Here is an 18,368-nt window from a genome sequence, read left to right on the forward strand (position 1 = left end):
GCTGGCAGATCAGTGTTCTCTCTGAGGCCCTTTTCCTTGTTAGAACTGCTTGACTGACCAGGACCATACTGCTGCTTTGCAAAGGTTTTAATGATGGTCATGTGGCTGATAAATACAAGGAAACAACTGTTGAAGTACTGCTTGCTCCTTCATGCAGAGTGCACTCTTTCTACAGATAAGGTATTTGGAAACTAGGAATTTGCACTTTAAAATTTGTGCCAGAATAGAGACATGTATTTGAAAACCAAGGGGGGACCTGGTGCAGACTGGTTGTGTATATACCTGTGAGGATGAGCTGCCCGTGAAGTGTCTGTGCTTCGGAGCTCTGATTCAGTGGGAGTTCTGCCATGGATGTGGAAGAGGCAGGGTTTCATCTTCACCTCTTTCTGTTCTGCTTTGCAAATCTACCCTCTGTGACAGCTCCAGGAAAAAGGGAATTAATTACAACTTTATACAGTGTAATTCTGGGTGAGGCCAGTTGTGGTTTTTCCCTCTCTCTCTCCCAATCTGTAAAACCAATTGTGTTTTGCTACTAAAATCAGCAAGGTCCCTGCAGATTTTGAATGCTGTAAGCTGTGGGGGAGGCAAGGCGATATTACCAGATAACCAGTAGCCCCTTTTCGTCTGCTGCTCCGTAAGGGTTTTGGTTAGCTTTGCTCTCCAGTGCCCTCAGGTTAGGGGTTTATACTGCGTCTTTTGTGTTGAAGTTAAATATACAGGAGGGTGTATGGAACATTGGCTGAAGAGAGAAAGTGAAAGCAAGCCACCTCTCCCACAGAACATCAAACCCCACATCTCCCCTTCCCTTGGAAGGGAAGAGGATGACTACTCAACAGTGCTGCGTGTGACACAGGGTGGGTCAGGGCAACTCACTCAAACAGGGACTGAAGCATTTGTTTTCCTCTGGACACATGGGCTTAGCGTCAGTTTTTTTCAGTCTACGAGCTCTGTGTCCAGACAGCTATTTCTTCAAACTGGGCTTATTTTCCAGTCATATAAAACTCTTCATCTATGCTGAGGCTTGAGTGTGTGAAGCTATTCCCTGTGGTGCACAGCTGGAAGCGCTCGGTGCTGCAGTGTTTTGTTTTGTCCCAGTTTCTTCTCCCCACTGTGTTTCCACAGCCCAGCATAGCTCTGTGCTGCACCAGACAAGTCTCTGTCTTCCTACTGATGCTTCTCAGAACATCTGAAGTGGACATATTCTCTTTTGTCTTTTTTAGAAGAAATCCAGTGGCAAACAGCTCTGCTTGACTGCACCAACATTTCCAAGTATTCTACAGTCTGGGAAGATTGGCTTGGAAAGTTAGATGTGTTTAGGCAGGATGTTTTGTTTTTTTTTTTTGAAGAGACTTAGGGATATTTTGAGAAGATTGAAGGAAATATACAGTGCCAAATATCTGTCTGTTTAGAAGAGAGAAGAGGAGCATGGATGCCTTAACAGCTGTCTTTGAAAGGGAAAAACACTTTTTCAGTTGTAAGGCTTTCGTAAGACTCAAAGAAATCCTAGAGTGGGTAAACCAAAGTTTGTGGTCAATCTTGGAAGTATTTGAAAAATACTATCAAAGAGTAATGATTTTTTCGAGTTGAAGCTTTGCTTATGTGCACAGGGACTGTGGTTATTTATATTAATTGTGCCCTCAGTCAAATAGGGTGCTGATCTTACCACTGTGTAATCGTGCTCCTTTTGTAGTCCAGTCACCTGTCAATAACAAACTGTCTCTTGGGCTTCTAAAAGCTCCATGGCATGTGTTCCATGCTTAAAACCCGAGTGGAATGGAGAAAAAGAACCATGCCCATTTCAGAGGTGAGAATCTGAGACTGTTTCGTGGAACGGAAGCCTGTTGAAAGCCAAAAATGGAACCCAAGCTGCTAAAACCGCTGCCTAATTACGAGCTCCTCTTTTCTACCTGTTTCCTCCATGCAATTGCTGGTAATTTTGGTAGGTTTTTGTAGGTAGAAGTGAATGCTAATCTGTTTTTTGCCAGAGCCACTGAGGAGGGGGAAGGTTGATGTAGCTGGCAGTGAAAGGATAGAGTTTCTCTGCTTGCACCTGAACTACGCAAAATAGAGATAATGTTTGATTCTGTCTTTGCGCTGGAGCAAATAATTACTAAAGATATTTGGCAATAAAGAGCTGTCTAATTGTAGCAGATGATGGTTTTGGAAGTATTTCCTAGTTGGATACTTGTGGAATTCAAGGTGATAACTAAAACTTTGTAATTTAGTGTGAAATTTGCTTTTAATGTGTATAAAACTAGTACACCAATCACACTTCTGTATGATTAACATCCTGAAAAATAAAGCAAAATTCTAAAAAAAAAAAAACCCCATCCAAGAAACCCCCATCCTGCCCTTTTCTGCTTATTGATGGTTGATAGGTGGGAATGTTAGGAAAGGTGAACAGTGTATATAGTGCTGTCACATTCTCATTTTTATTCATATTCCAAGGGCCCGACTAAAGGATTCCAGACCATGCTTTGGTTTTCTATGTTGCTGGAATCTCATGCCGATGTTGTGAAATATTGTACATCTAAATTGCTAGAAGGCAGTGAGTAACATTGATTGCTGCATTCTCTTGGGGTTGTGCATCAAATGTTCTGTAAATCGAAGTCAGGTTTTGGGCTATACGAAGCAGGATCGTAGAATCACAGGGAGTCTCAAGGTTGGAAGGGGCCCCTAAGGATCACTGAGCCCAGTGCCCAGTTCCTTGCGGAAGAAGGTGGTTCAGAAACCGTTGAGATGTAGTTAATTGCAGTTGTTACGGAAAATGCCAGTGCTGGGGAATCAACCCAACACCAAATGCAAAGTGCTGGCTGCAGTGTGGGAGCACTTGATGCCTCTGCTGCTCTCTGTGTGTCAGATCCACTCCCCTGAGCTTACAGGGAGTGTGGCGAGGCACTGCTGAGGTGCGGGATCTCCAGCTGGTCCTTTCAGTGGAACACCCATTATGTGTTTTGGTGTTTGTACTCATCAAGGGCAAGGCGGTGTGGTCACTTTGCCCTAAGCTGCCCTGTATATAAAAGAGGTTACCTTTTATTTATTATTACCTATATTCTAACTGAGTTTAAGTTCTCTTAACTTACTTGTGTCTTGTACATTTAAAATTTGAATTGAAGCTTAGAACAATGGCATGATTTGCATAGACACATGTAGTATTTCTATAGCTCTGTGAATTTGGAAGCTTTTGGTTGGCTCTTTCAGCTGTTTCACTGTTTTCTGAAGTTTTTTTCAGATGCCATGTATTGCAATTCCTTGCATGTAGGATCATTCTGTCCTTTTTACGAGGCTCACTTTTGGGAGAATAGAATACTTAACTCCAAACTAAATGCCAGAGTCCGTGTTAAGACTAAATAATTACTGGCTTTTACACTATTAACTTTGTACAGCCTAAAAAGAGAATAATGAGGCTGTAAGTCAGTGTAGGAAGTTCCGCAGCTGTTAATTCATCTGGTCTGGTAATGCTTACACAGATTTTTACTGTGTGCCCCCATTGTAGAGGACAGCAAATACACTGAATGCCTTGAATAAAAATGGAGCAACCACCACAGATTCTGAAATATGATCAAAATGAGCTGTAATCTCTACAGGAGGAGGAAGCTACACAATCAATAAAATTTCCACTGTTGACTATGCAAATTGGACAAGTCAGCAGCTAATGGGTTGCCTTGCTTGAGCAGTTTGTTTAATGTGGTTTTGAACAGAGTGTGAGAGTCACCAGCTCACCAGTAGCAGAGGACAGCTGTGCTGTGACCACCCAAGCTTGGTAATTAAGTGGTTAATTGCAGAGACAAGCAGGAGACTGGAGTTAAAGGACTGGAAGGAGTCAGTTGAATAGTGGTGTCATCTGCAGAGGAAGAAAAGAAAAATTGCTATAGAGGGATCTTTACTGGTGTCCAGTAATCGTTGATTGAGTTTTGATTAAAGCTGTATTTTAAGGTTATAACACAACAGGGTTAGAAGCTGAATGACCTGTGGAGGGGTGCGTTTGGGGCCAGTGCAAGTTGTCATCAAATAAATCCGAAGATGATCCCAATCTGTACCCCGGGGCTTTTCATCACTGTTTAACCTGCGGCACTTGCAAGTTGTGCTTTTGAGGATGCGAAACTGATGGATGTAACTTGAGTGGCTGCTGTACACATCGTACCACTTCAACTCCATGGCTCAGTTCTACCATGGCTCAAAGGTTTTCATTAGTATTTAGTGGAAGGAGAGTCACTCATGTTAATGGTTGTTCTTCATATGGTTTATAATCTTTATAGCTTCCTGCTACGTAGAACTGGGCTCAGCAGAGCGCTCAGACGTGTGCTTGAGTGCTGTGCTGGATGAGAACAATAGCACTCGGCATGTGCACCTGGAAAAATCAGTGGTGCTGCCTGAAGTGATAGTGTGGTGTATATTATCCTCGGCTCGAGGAGGGGGAGCCTCCACATGGCAGATGCTCTTCATGGTGCTCATTACTCAGCTGCTCTGACAAGAGTGACTGGGGGGTGCTAAGCAGAACAGTAATATGGTGTAATACCGGTTGATGCAGCCTGAAGGCGAAGCTTTCCTGTGTAGCTGTAAGCAGAAAAGAATAATAATAAAGAGTTTTCGTGGGTAATTTACATATGAATTTTCAATGTCTAGTTGGGTAGCAACACAAGGTTTGATTACAAAAAAAATAATTTATTACACTTTGTGTGTTTCTATACTTTCTCCTTTGGTGTCCTGCTGCTGTTCAGGATAGAACTAGAAGGTACTGCTTTGGATTTCAGAAGGGAGTGAGGAGGAAATGACCAGTTGTTATAGCTTTATTCTGATGTCAGCATGCTTGCAGTAAGCGTGGGTAAAGCCCTTCCCAAATCTTTGTCTGCGAAGCCAAGCCGTGACTGATTCTGATGTCTAAACTATGGAATCAAACCCAAAGCTGTTGATGGCTTTTGCCTCTGTTGCTGCTGTCTATGATTTTATTTTGTTTTGTTTGCAGGGTTGTTTCCAGCAGTGCTGAACCTGGCTACTAATGCTCTCATCACAACTAATGCTACCTGTGGAGAAAAGGGTCGGGAAATGTACTGCAAACTTGTTGAACATGTCCCTGGACAGCCGGCAAGGAACCCACAGTGCCGTATTTGTGACCAGAGGAGCAGGCTTCCACATCGTACGTGAGCTGCTTTCGTTTTGTTCCTTTAAAAAGAACTTTTTGCTAAGGCCGTACCTACTTGGTAAATAAAACTGTAGGCCACTAGCCTGATGGCTGTGAAGTGCCGATCTCTTTAAGTGAGGTTACCTGACTCTTCCTCTGGCATTTCAGAATCTTTACCTGTTGCGTGTGCTTCTCCAACTGCACTTTGTAATTCAAATCCTTAAAGGCGAATACCTAAATTCGGTGTGAGGAGAATTGAGTATCTACAGCTGTGGTTGATTTCTGTGCAGATATACTGATGGTGAATGAAACCAGATGACCGCTCCCTGCATACCCATGTGTGGAATTTGAACATGTTGGCCAGTCTTAAGTGTTTGTGTGGCAAGGTTTGGGTAGTGGAGTGGGGCTACAGGGCTGGCTTCTGGGAGAAGCTGCTAGAAGCTTCCCCTGTGTCTGACAGAGCCAATGCTAGTTGGCTTCAGGATGGATCCCAGGTCCGAGTCTGTTTTCCCTGTGATAGTTGCTGAGTGATCTGTGTCCTCATCTTGATCCATGAGCCTTTTGTTAATGTTTTCTTTTCCCTGCTCAGCAGAGAAGGAAGGGGTGACAGAGTGGCTTTGGGTACCCGGTGTCCAGCCAGCGTCAACCCATCGTGTTAAGCAACACCTGAAATTTTAGTTTAGGGCCAACTCCAGTTTTATTTCACTCTGTTCTGGGATATTTTTCTTCTTTGTTTGATGTTAATTCGGTTTTACTGAGCCAGCAAAAAGAAGGTAAGATAATGGAGCACTGCATGGCTCAATTGCTTAGTTATTCATATTAAAATTGGGCTTTGCTAATGCTGCTTTTTTAAAGACTACCCAGAAGTAAAATCATTTTTTCAGTGTAAATTTATCGGCTTCAGAGACGTATATTACAAATAGTTGGGAAGATCAGAAGTAAGAAAACTTCTTGGTCAAGTCATACAAGTCTAATTTCTTGTGACCTCGCAGGGAAAGACACGAGAAGTGTTAACACTGTTAGGTTTTTGAGTATATTGGCTCCACGGATGGTAGAGACACTTGAGATAGTTTCAATGGAATAAAGTGTTGGGAGTGCAGCCACAGAAGCACAGAGACAATTCATGGTTTTTTCCAGTTGTTTGCCTCTAAAACCTACCTCCAGGCATATTTACACCTCATGACAAAGTGCATCTAAGCGTCCTTAAAACCACAGGGGGCAGAAAAAGGCAAACCTGCCCCCAAACCCCTGTTTAATCTGCTGGTTCCTGAGAAGATGAGCTGTGTCTGTAGCTTTCTGGACTGAGGCTTGTTTAGCTTTTCCTTAGAACTTCCTTCTAGGGCCACCCTTCTAGAGTTATGTTACTTGTTCCAAACTCTTCTTTGTAACGGCTAATCTGCATCTGCCTTGGGGAAATTGCTGTTACCTCTTTCCTACTACCTTCTGTCAGTACAAGGAATGGATTATTCCCATTTTTCTTTACACAAGTGTTTTCCTTAATTGAGGTTGATGGTATTTGCTCTGTTTGGTTTCTATGCTAAACTCTTTGCTTTCGTTCTCCTCGTAGGTTGTATTTTCTAGAACTCCTAACTGTGCAAATTGTAATTCTCTGAATTCTCTAGAGGCTTTCATCGTTATTAAAATTCACCTGAGCTCTTACTAGTGCTGCATAGAGATGCCAGTTTGCTTCAGAATGAACAGAATATATTCCTGATTACATGTTTTCCTTAAGTATTTCTTTCAGTGGTGTGACACCACTGCAAGGTGTATAGCTAGTTGTCCATTATAATCCCCGGACACTTTGGTGCTAGATGGCTGCTTATTCATTGGCTCCCCATATTGTACTGCAAAGCTAATTATAATTGCCCTGGTATAGACTTCCTTTGTTTACATACAGCTGCAAACTATTTTATTCTGCAAAGAAGTTTTCCAGGTGTCAACATCTTTTATTGTATGTTGCTTTCTGAGGAAAGGTCATATGGTTTTGTAGTAATAGAAGCAGTCAAATATGTTACACCACAGTTGTGTGTCTCATGGAGATGCTTTCAGGGAGTTTTGGAACATTTCTGACTGGCAGAAATGCTGTGCAATTGGTTCTTTCCCTGCTTTATAGAAGAGGAGTGAGACATGTGCATGTCATACAAGGTTTTTTCTGTGCTGAGTTTAATTCAGAAAAGAAATGTAACCCAGAGCTGGATTGTTTTGTTCCCATGTCCTGCCTGTGATAATATACACACAGACACACGTATTTGTTATGTATATAAACCCCATCTGGATGATTTATATCTGTTTCCCCTTGCTCCTGCCCTCTGACAAAATTGAATCTGCCAACTACATCTCATTTTAAGGTTTTTAAATATATTTTTGGCAGAAGTGCTCTATTTAAACAGAGATGGCTCATTAATAGGAGAATCATGTAATGCAACCAGACTTTAAATGATCCCGCAGGAATGTGCAAGTCTGGAGTGCCTCCTCTTAATTACTGTAGCAGGAAACGAGCACAAATTCCCTGGTTAATCACATGTGAGCACAAATTAAAGAGCACAGTTTGCTGGGCTTGCTGGCTCACTCTAAGCTCTCCCCCTTGTCAGCCATCAGGGCGATTGGTCCTTGAGCTGTAGTTGCAATGCAGCCCTCTTTACACATAGTATTTTCTCTTACCTTTTAAATAGGCAAAACATGCCAGCAATTAATCAGTGTTTTCAAATTCCTTATGATTGAACTTTCATAATTATAGTAAACTGTTGACTCATTTCCCAACTTCCCTTCTCATGATTTACCTTTATACTAATTTTACCTGAAGAGATTTGTGTCAAAATTTCCATTTAGATGGTGTCTGTCACAATCACCCCAGAGCTCTGAGTCTGATTTACAGCTGATTTTTGCTAGTGCTCCTTTACAGCCAAAATGATCCGAGCTGCTGGGACTGACAACATGTAAAGCATGGGACATTTGGCTGTTCTCTTCAATATAAAGACAAAGGTGCCAATAGCATCCCTTGTAGCACCAGTGTTCTACCTTGCAAATGTTGGTGCCCACTAATGCTGTTGAATAGTTAAATATTAAAATGAAGTTTTTGATATTTTCAATTGAGGGATTACACCCTTCCTCAGTCCCACAAAGACCTTGAATTGTATCTTTAAATCTGTGTAGATGTGCTGGCTTTCCTTATTGGGGGGGACTCCTGTTTTCCATAGGCTGATGTTACAAAAAACCAGACACACAGAGACTATCTGTCTCACTGATTGAATAATGATTAAAATAACAAGTAGATTAATCACTTCATGAATTATTTCCAATTCTAGGGCTACCTAGTAATGAAGCATATTCCAGTTTTACATTCAGTTTAGCCATCCTTAATGAGAGGGGGAGGGTTTATCTTAGCTCGTTACAGACTTGCAGACAGGACTTGCAGAAGAGAAACCTGCTCAATTTGAATTTCCTTTGGGTTATTTTCCCAATGTACAGACTTGCTCAAGGCATTTAAGGAGTTCAAAATATTGAATTGGAAAAAAGAGGTTATGTTCTTCATTTTGTACTAGACACATATGAACTGACCTCCACAAGTAACCTGGAAATGCTGAGTGCTGTTTTTTTCAGTCTAAATAACATTAAAATACTGTGAAAGCAAACTCCAAGGATTTAGAAGCTCTTGAAATCTAGCAAGAGTTCAATTCAGTAGATAAATTCTTATCCCTGTTATTTGGGATTCATTTGGGACCCTGCAGCAGAGTAAACGTAGCCATGACAAGTCACGTCTTGGACCTGGATATGGATTAGAACCAAGCAAACCTTTATACGCGTGGTTGTGAGTCAGACGATTTTCCAGTTGAGAAATGTATTTTGTAGCCATTTCTGAATCATTTCCTCTGTAGTGATTTCTGAATTATTTCCATGTGTGCTTAGAAATGTCTTAGAAATACATGTACTGTTATGACTTTACCCTCTGCTTTCCTCACACACCATGTCTTGGGTTCCTGAGCTTCTATTGGAACATCTAATGCCTTCGCACCAGTTCAAATTTTGGAATACTGCAGGAAATGTTCATTTGATTTAAATGCCTGTAGAATCAGGAGAGCCTCCCGAGGGCATTTAGGTGTCTTAATCACCTTCTTGTGATAACATGAAACAAGTAACATTAGATGAGTATTCCAGCAATAAACATGACTGTGCCCCAAGAGTGAAATTCATTTCCTGGCCTTTATTTTAAAGTACTGTCTCATTAATATTGTAATAGTATTAAAATCTGTACTTGTAGATCTAAAAATATTTACAGTTCCTAATAATTTTGAAATTTCTGCTGTTCCAACAGAACGGCATCCAATAACCAATGCAATTGATGGCAAGAACACTTGGTGGCAAAGCCCTAGCATCCAGAATGGAATTGAATATCATTACGTGACCATCACGCTGGACCTGCAGCAGGTAGGCTTTATGTGTCTATGCAAAGGCTGTCTTTACTGCACAACCTGGTTCACTTTCCTCTTTCCTCTATGTTGCTTTTATATTATGAGGACACACTCAGCTTTTCTTCTCACTTTGCTTATACGGATAATTGACTCACCCATTTGTTGTGCCAAATTAATATTTTTGAGACATATAATTCATTTTGTATTGATGTTATTGACATATAATTCATAATGTATTTTCCAAGACATGTTTAAAATTGCGTTCAATGTAACATTTCATTTTTTTCATGAGAAATTTTTGTTTGGCTCTTGAAAGACAGGATAGTTTCAGGGAAAGATTAATGTGAATGACAGTTGATATTCAGAATACTGTTCTTGTTTCAGGAACATAATACTATATACTTAAATAGTTCAGTTGTGCTAGGGATGCATGCACACTTATCGCAGAATCATCTCTGGAAGAGACCTTCAAGATCAAGTCCAACTGTTCACCCTGCACTGCTAGGGTCCGTGAACCATGTCCCTCAGCACCTCATCTACATGTCTGGGAAACTCCTCCAGGGTTGGGGACTCCACCACTGCCCTGGGCAGCCTGTCCCAGTGCTGCACAGCCCTCTGTGTACAGAAGTTCTTCCTGATATCTGACCTAGATCTCCCCGGTGCAACTTAAGGCCATTTCCTCTTGTCCTGTCACTTGTCATGCGGGAGAGGAGACCAACCCCCACCTCCCTACAGCCTCCTTTCAGGCAGTTGCAGAGAGTGATAAGGTCTCCCCTCAGCCTTCTTTTCTCCAGGCTAAACCCCCCCAGCTGCTCCTCATCAGATTTGCTTTCCAAACCCTTCACCAGCTTTGCCCTTCTCTGGATATGCTCCAGCACCTCAATATCATTCTTAGAGTGAGGGGCTCAAAACTGGACACAGGACTCAAGATGTGGCCTCACCAGTGCCCAGTACAGGGGGACAATCACTCCCTGCTCCTGCTGGCCACGCTAGTGCTGGTACAAGCCACGATGCTGTTGGCCTTCTTGGCCACCTGGGCACACTGCTGGCTCCTCCTCAGTCAGCCTGAGTGACCCATGGAGTTAGGAACTCATGCTGTGTTCTCACCTCTGTACGTGAGCAGAACAACGGGTTTGTTCCCCGCAGTGTAGCAGAAGGTCTGCTGCAGTCTGTGTGGCTTTCAGACTGCTCAGTAAGAAACGAGAGTGATTGGATTTTGAGGAGTAGAAGGAGACTTTGCTCGACACAGCGTTGTAGGCTTTATGGTAGGGGATAAAACATGAAATCTGCTTCCCAGTGTCATGTGTAGTGGTCACCATGAATGATGAAGGTCACCAGATACTTTTGCAACCTCAGTTAAAAGAAATACCGTTCTTTACCCTTGGCTTACTGGAGATTCAGTAATTGCTGTGTGTCTGATAAATTTTTGCATTAAGTGTAGAAATGCTTAACTTTTTGTGAAATAGAAATAACAAATGACAAATCTGAGTACTGGACTAGAAATTGCAGGAACGCATTAGTTTATGTTGTTACTGGTAATTGCGGTGGTACAAGGAATGCTTTTAGCAATGCTAATTTCATGAAAAAATGAAAATAATTACAAATTCTTCATTGGTTGAATGCTTGGCCTCTTGGGGCAGCTCTATTTTTTACTCTATTGTGCAGTGTAGCCCTGTAAAAGCAGTGTGTACTGGTCAGCAATAACTAGAAGTGAAGAAGTAAAATATTTAGCTTTTGAAGGAGCCAAAATATTGTCAGATTAGGAAGAAAGCAGGTTTTTTTCCTTAGTCCCAATAGCTGAGGTTTAGCAACCCAGCCATATTAAAATAGCCTTTACACATCACCTGCACAGTGCTATAGGAGTGTGGTTATCCCTAGGAGGTACTTGGTTTTAAGGTTATTTCCTCTGCTCTGGAATAGCAAATACATTTTCCAGTTTAAAAAAATCATGTTAAAATTAATTACATGAAAAAATGTCAATTACATGTAAAAACTATATTGCCTTCTATTGGATAACTTCTGATCTCAAATATCAGAATAGCTAAAGGAATCAAGAGAAGGTTAATGGCACTGTTTAGTCCTGGGATATAAGGACCAGATTAGTAAAATTAAGTGCTAGTCAGTGATTTTATTGTCAGTTATATTTAGTCATATGTTAAGTTTGAGTATATCTCCAAACACTTAGGTTTTCAGTTAATATTTTCTTTCTCTTTTACTAACAGTTATGTGCTTCAGATCTAAGATGTTTTCAAATAGTTTCAGTAAAGGTAAAGCTTAAAACTTCATCCCCAAACCAGAAGTGAAAATTGCTCCGAACTGAGACTTTTCAGTGAAGTGAAAGGCTCCAGAGCGCAGCCGGCACTCTGAGCTGACTGCAACCAGTTGTAAAACTTGAAGTAGAACCTACTGAGCTGTGAGCTACAGTCCCTGCCTGCAACTTTGTGCTGTCATCACAAATATTTGTTTTCAGTGTTTCTCACATATTCACTTCTTTTTGTTGCCTTCATAAAATTGAATGTGAATGTTTTTTAGTACTTTCCTTAATTTCTTCAGTTTTATAATTTGCAATTTATCAAATCGCTGGTAATGCAGTAATCAGGTACCTAAAGAATGAAACAAAGCATACTTCGTCTGCTAGAAAATAGACAACTGTTGGGTTTGAAGTTGGTTTTAATGAAATGATTTTTAAAAAAAGCAAGAAAACCCAGAAAGCAAACAATGCCTAAATATACCAGTGAGGGTTGATAGCAAACATACCTAGAGAACATAATTATTACTATCTGTGATAACAAACAGTGCTGTAGTAAATATTTTGACATGGTAGTGAACATTTCTGAGAACTACCTGGTTTACATACTTGCCAGCTTTCCACCTGGCTTTCCCTGGGACAGAATATATGCACAGATGTCACCCAGGGCTCAGTTCTGGTCTCAGAATAAAGTTTTCCACATTCCACATCACTCGGACAGAAGCCTAAAGAAAACTGAATGAGGGTTGAGAGTGCTCATGATGCCCCCTGAACTCCGGCAGATCCTGCTGCATTGAGCTTTTAGATGTCCTGACAAAGAATGTGTTAGGGCAGCTACTCAAGCTGACTTTCCCCAGAATTAGAGAAGGTTTTCCGTGAGTGGTGCAGCAGTACGTGGAGGGAGCAATCTTCCATGGTTCATCAGTAACACTAGTGCAGGGTGAACTTTCTTGGTTGTACAGAAAGGAAATTGGAATAACTTGAGGATACATCCACGGTTCCTGAGGGAATTGGCTGATTTAGTTGCTAAGCTACTCTCCATCATACCTGAAAAGCAGTGGCAGTCAGGTGAAGTCTTCAGGGACTTGAGAAAAGGGAGTATCACACTTACATTTTAAAGACCACCTTGGGAACTAGTGATGCAAGATGTTTCTGCTTAAGGCAGGAGCTTTGGACTAGATCTTCAGAGGTCAGTCCCAACCCCATGTGATTCTCATGGATTACCCATGTGATTCCATGAGAAAAGCATTCTCTAGGAAACGCAGATTCTTCTGTGCTATTCCTGTGTCCAACTAAATAGTTTTATCTATGTGTAAATGAATAGTCTCTATGAGATTAAAATGTAGGGACTTGCTATGAGTCTGTATTATCAGAGGTGAGGAGATTGAGAGCAGTTTTAAATAGTTAGAGTTCAAGGTTTGTACATTGTGGAACTCTTAAATGGAGCCTTTAACGGCTATGGTAGTTTTTTCTCCTCAAGCTAGAGGAACAGACGGGTTGCTCTGACATGCAGCTGGTGAGGACACTTCATGGAAACCTCACTGAAGGAAATGAGAACACTTCACACTAGGTTCTTGTAATGCTACTGGACCCAAGTTGAGCATCAGTTCTTGGATTAAGAAAAATAGTTTTGTTTTAGAACCAAACCAGAGGAACCACCTTTTTTTTTGGTTGTTCTTTTGTTATCTAAGTTTGAAGAAAGCTTTGAATATTGACATTTCCACCAATTTTCCTTTCCTCACCATGCTCTCTCTCTCCATGGAGAGAAGTGATTAGCTGTGGGAAATAAAGAGAAAACAAATTGCTTCTGTCTATTATTTGAAAGAACTGTGAAAAGAAATTACTGACTTCAGCCCTCAGTTCTGGAGTACACCGGGCCAGTGATGAGCAGCCAAACTGGCTGTTGGAAAGCAGCTATTCTTTTTGAGAACTTTGCAAACAACTGAACAGTGAGAAATGGAGAAAACCAGCAGAGAAAATTATAAAGAATAAAGTTGACATTGCCAGAAACTTTACAGGAACTGATTCCCTCCCTTTGGCATAATGTATCTTAGCTGGACAACTTGAGAGCTTGTACAGTTTGACATTTATAAAGTGCACTGTTTCACTAGAATTTGCTTTTATTTTTTAAATGACACAAGTTCTATCTTTTAATATGAGTAAAAGTTGAGAGGTATTAATAAAGGACCAATTTTTCTCAAGGAAAAGAATGTTCTTAAAGGAAGCTGAGCCTCTCTAGCAGTTACACAGGGAGGGAGAAAGCTGAGATTGTTCTAAGCTGAGGTAATTTAAATTGGTTTATTTTTAAATACATGGTCTGCAGGTGTTAACTGAATGGGACATGAGTGAATTTCTGTCTAATTAGAAAAGGTGAAACTTGACTTTAATGGAGGCTCCCACCTTAGAGCCTTTCAGAGTTAGCTCTGGTAAAATCTTTCTTAGTTTTCCCCCTACAAAGCGCTGTGCCTATCTTACTCTGCCTGACACTTCTAGCTACAGTTTTTCTGGGGCAGATGATGCCCTGCTAGTTAATAACCAGAATTGTTTGCAACAAATGGGGTGGGGTGGGAGGATGGGGTGGGTGTGTGTGTGTTTCAAATAATAACCAAAACAAAACTCTGTCAGGATCCAGCGTGTGCATCTTTCGGCCCAGATTCCCCATCTGGTAGCAACATTTCAGTTGGAAGCAGCTCAGACGAACAGTAGAACCAGTCATTAGGAAGCGAACTGCAGCATGCTGGGAGCTGTTCAGCAATCCAAACTGGTATTAGCTGAATCCTGCTAAGCATCTTTTTCCCCCCCATGCCAACATTTTCAATTACAGAATTTCTAACTGTGAGCAAAATGTTTGAACGCGTGGCTGCTGTCTCTGAGGACAGCGATGTGATGTGCTAGATGGTCGTTTCAGGAATCTGGAGAGCTACTGCGTTTCAAAACTGGGCTTTTTGTTGGAGTTGGATGTGAGACTAAAATGAAAAGGTTGGTGGTTCTTTAACAGCCAAGTGTTTGAAAATTCTTGTCAAAGCTGTCTCCTCTCTTTTCTAAAGAATACACAAATGATCGGTGGCAGCATACGTGAACAGAGAACCATAAGGAATCGACAGCAGCCCTGAGCCCAAGAGGAGCTGCGTCTGAAACTCAAATCCTCTGCTTTAGGTCATTAGCAGAAGCAACTCAAGCATGTTGAAGGAAAGGCTACACCGAAATGAAAAGCGGTGCAAATGTGATCGCTTGAGATGCACGATCTCCTGTGTAATACCAGTTGGTTTTATACTTGAGTGTGAAGATGGAAGTTAATGATCAAGGAACTCTGTTTTAAGTGCATTGAGGATTGGATTAGATCTGGTCCCTAATTGTTGTCATCCTCAGTACTAGAAGTTCCCCAATCTGGTGGCTGCAGGGCTGCTGTGGCTCTGTGTTCATATTATGACTGTAACGAGGGGGAGTTTATCTGAAACAGTGGAAACACTCACACATCATCACATAATAGACCACAGTGTCCTATTAGCACCTCCATGAACCCAACTGCACCTCACCCTGGTCTCCCTCTTCACCTGATTAGGCTTAAAAATCTGCTGGGCGTGTGTGTGTATATCTATGGATGCAACACTTTGGTAGCTGGCCTTAGATAACTGGTCTTGGTGCTGCCCCCAAATAGCAGAGCCTTAGACATTTGCACCCTGACTACTTGCTGCTCCTCAGTCCTCTTCGACTTGCTGTAAGCCAGCTTGTAAGGAAATAAACCCGTGCTCAAATTCTGCACTCTTTTCAGTAAACAAATACCATGTTTACTTGAACACTGAACTGGAATAATAATCAACAGCATAATATAATTACAGTAAATAAGTAGATGCACAATTTACACCAGATTGCTGACGGAAGCCTCCATTAGGGCTATTACATTTTTCTGTGGGAAAATGAAATGGAAATACTTCCACAGAATTGTGTGGTGGTGTATTTTTTCCTCTGATGAGACTTTGATTTACATGAACGGTTTCTAACTGAAGGATTTATTTTCTAAATCGGAGCGCAGATGGGAGTCAGGCACAATGAGATTTGCTGCTTCACTAGCTAACCCTATGCAGATTAATGATTCACTTCAGCTTTATCCGAATAATATTAGTGTAGCAAATTACCCTGTGTAGTAGGATGCACTTTTCTATGTCTTATGAGACATTCTTAAGATGATAGAGTGCTGTAACATACAGAACCATTCCGCACATTGTGCTCTGCACATCTCACTGCTGAGACAATTACCAGTGAAAATGAGACCACAAGGCTATTTAAACTATTTCCCTTCCCCTCCCATAATTAAACTATGGTCATATAAGCAGAGCAAGTAGGAAAAAGTGCCAGATGCACTGTGTAACGGTCTTGTTCTATGCTATGAGGCAGCTTCATGTTGCTCCGTTTCCACGTGTATCAGCAGACATTGGTCTCCAGGTTACATGCTATTGGACTGGTACAAAACCAGATGTGCTCCAAGATTATACAATTATTGCCTCACTTGACATGTGTCAGCTTATGGATGCTATTTGAAAACATAAACCAGACACACTCCATCAATTACCCTGTGAGAGCAGAAGCTCCCTGTTACAGTTTACATGGCTCCAGAAAGCTGAGCAAAGTCCCTCTGTTTGATTATGGAAACAGATGCTGAAGACTCCAGGATTTTATTGGTATTAGTATTGTTGTGCTACTGAGCTCTAGCTGGTTCTGTTGCAGTAACCATCACACCACTTGTGAAGCAACTTCACACCACAAGGAGGGTTACTCTTGCACCTGGAGGACGGCAGTTTTCTGGTCTGTTGGAGAGTCACTGTTGCTCCCTTGCTTTGGGAACCAGCATGCAGCTGATATAAGGAATGATCTTATGAGAACTGGGGCTAAACCACCTATTTAAAAATTTAAAAAAATGTATTTGGAAGTACTTTAGAATGAAACTTCTGTTCTGATTGGCTAGAGCTGAAAGTACTCATGTGGTTTGACTAGATCATGCTGGTGTAAAAATGATTAATACTGTATATTAGATACTCTGCTCACGTAAAGGACAATGTAAAAAGTATAGTCCTGATAAACTTGGTAAAATCTGTCTGTAGCTCATTTCCTTTAAGAAATAATAAACAATTAAACACTCCAGTTATGTGCAGTTGAAAGAGCTTAACTGGAGGGGAACGGTTTGGAGGGGTGTATTAATGTTGGGTTTGTTCGCTGTTTATTGTAAACACTATTGGTGATGCTGAGCCGGTGTACTGCAGCCATGGTTCTTTGTGGACACAGGGGAATACGTCTGTAAACAATTCTGAGAGAGAAAAAGGCGTTTGTGGAATGAGGGACAAGTGATTGTGCGATTCCCCTAGAGAATGGAATGCAGGTTCTCCTCGAGCTAATCCTCCACAAATGCACGGTTAGGCACATATTTTTCAGGTTGAGATAAATACACAGCCTCAGCCACTTCTTACTGCTGCTGAAAAGCTTTGGTTGTTAGCGATTTCACTCCCAGACCAAAGCTAGTCTGGACCTGGCCGTGTTCTCAGCATCTACGCAGAAGGCAGGAATGACGATTGGAGGTACACGTTTTCTAGACTGTTGTCTTTGCTTTACTCTGTGGCTTAATTTATGTTTCTTAACACTACTAATGGTTATTAAAAAAAAGTGAGTTTTCTTACTGTTTCTCTTATCAATGCTGTAGGATCTTCTTTCACCAGCATTACTGACTGTCTAAGAATTCACAACGTTTTGTGTGAACTAAGCCTGAATCAAGGAGCTTCTTTACTATTGCTGTCTGATACAGAAAACATTCAAGATGAAACCTGCCCTGTTCTGTTCATGATACCCCTGGCACCCTCCTGTGCCGACTCCCAGCACAGCGTCTCAAAAGTAGGAACGTGCTGGACGTTCTGCTTCCCGAATGGAAATTGCTGTTTCCTTAGCTTCACTTCTACCTCTGTAGCATCTTGATGTTAGTAGCTGCAAAAAACCAAACCAAAGCAAAAGTATCACTGATGGACGTCATCCTGCAGTTGTGAACGTATTGTTTGTGGTTTGTGTTTCTGCAAGCCTGTAAACAGAAAAATCAGGCAAATAGGCAGTGAAATGGACTGTGATGAGCGTTGATTGCACATTTGCATTCTGCTTAAGCGATGCTTGATGCATCGCTGCCCTATAAAGCTTATTTATGGTCATAGTGCTGAGTCACATGATGGAAACAAGAGTATTCTAATAGGACGATCTCAGCGCGAGGGGATCACCTTCCAGTAGCTTAAACCGATGGTTTTCTCTGAACAGCGATGAAGTTGGAATAGAGTTTGGCTAAAGCATTACAGAAAGTGTGTGTCTGTAAGTGCCCTGACAGAAACAAACCCACTTCTACCAACTGAAAACGCTTACAAACAAACTTTGTAAACACTTGGCGGAAACCGCAGCTTAGCAATTACCTACTAAGTTACGTGGAATTCCGAATGCTTTTTAATTCTGTTTTCCAATTCTCTATTGGCGGAATGCAACTAACCTTGTTTCAGAAATGTTAATGGAGGATTTATTTCTGTAAAGAGTTTCAATGAGTTCTGAGGCCGTATTGCATTTTTAG

At 41.4% G+C, this 18,368-nt stretch overlaps 1 protein-coding gene across 1 annotated transcript in view; it reads left to right on the forward strand.

Moving 5' to 3' along the window:
* The first annotated feature begins 4,525 nt into the window (after window positions 1-4,525).
* LOC104495532 (laminin subunit alpha-2-like) overlaps window positions 4,526-18,368 on the forward strand; it is a 14,342-nt gene continuing 499 nt past the window's right edge. Inside the window, exons 1-3 of the mRNA XM_010138509.1 lie at window positions 4,526-4,559; window positions 4,967-5,137; window positions 9,435-9,547. Of these exons, the coding sequence (XP_010136811.1) occupies window positions 4,526-4,559; window positions 4,967-5,137; window positions 9,435-9,547 (318 nt within the window). The remainder of the gene's footprint in view (window positions 4,560-4,966; window positions 5,138-9,434; window positions 9,548-18,368) is intronic.

The sequence above is a fragment of the Buceros rhinoceros genome, unplaced genomic scaffold, assembly GCF_000710305.1.
Source record: "Buceros rhinoceros silvestris isolate BGI_N320 unplaced genomic scaffold, ASM71030v1 scaffold19636, whole genome shotgun sequence".
NCBI classification, from domain to species: Eukaryota; Metazoa; Chordata; class Aves; order Bucerotiformes; family Bucerotidae; genus Buceros; species Buceros rhinoceros.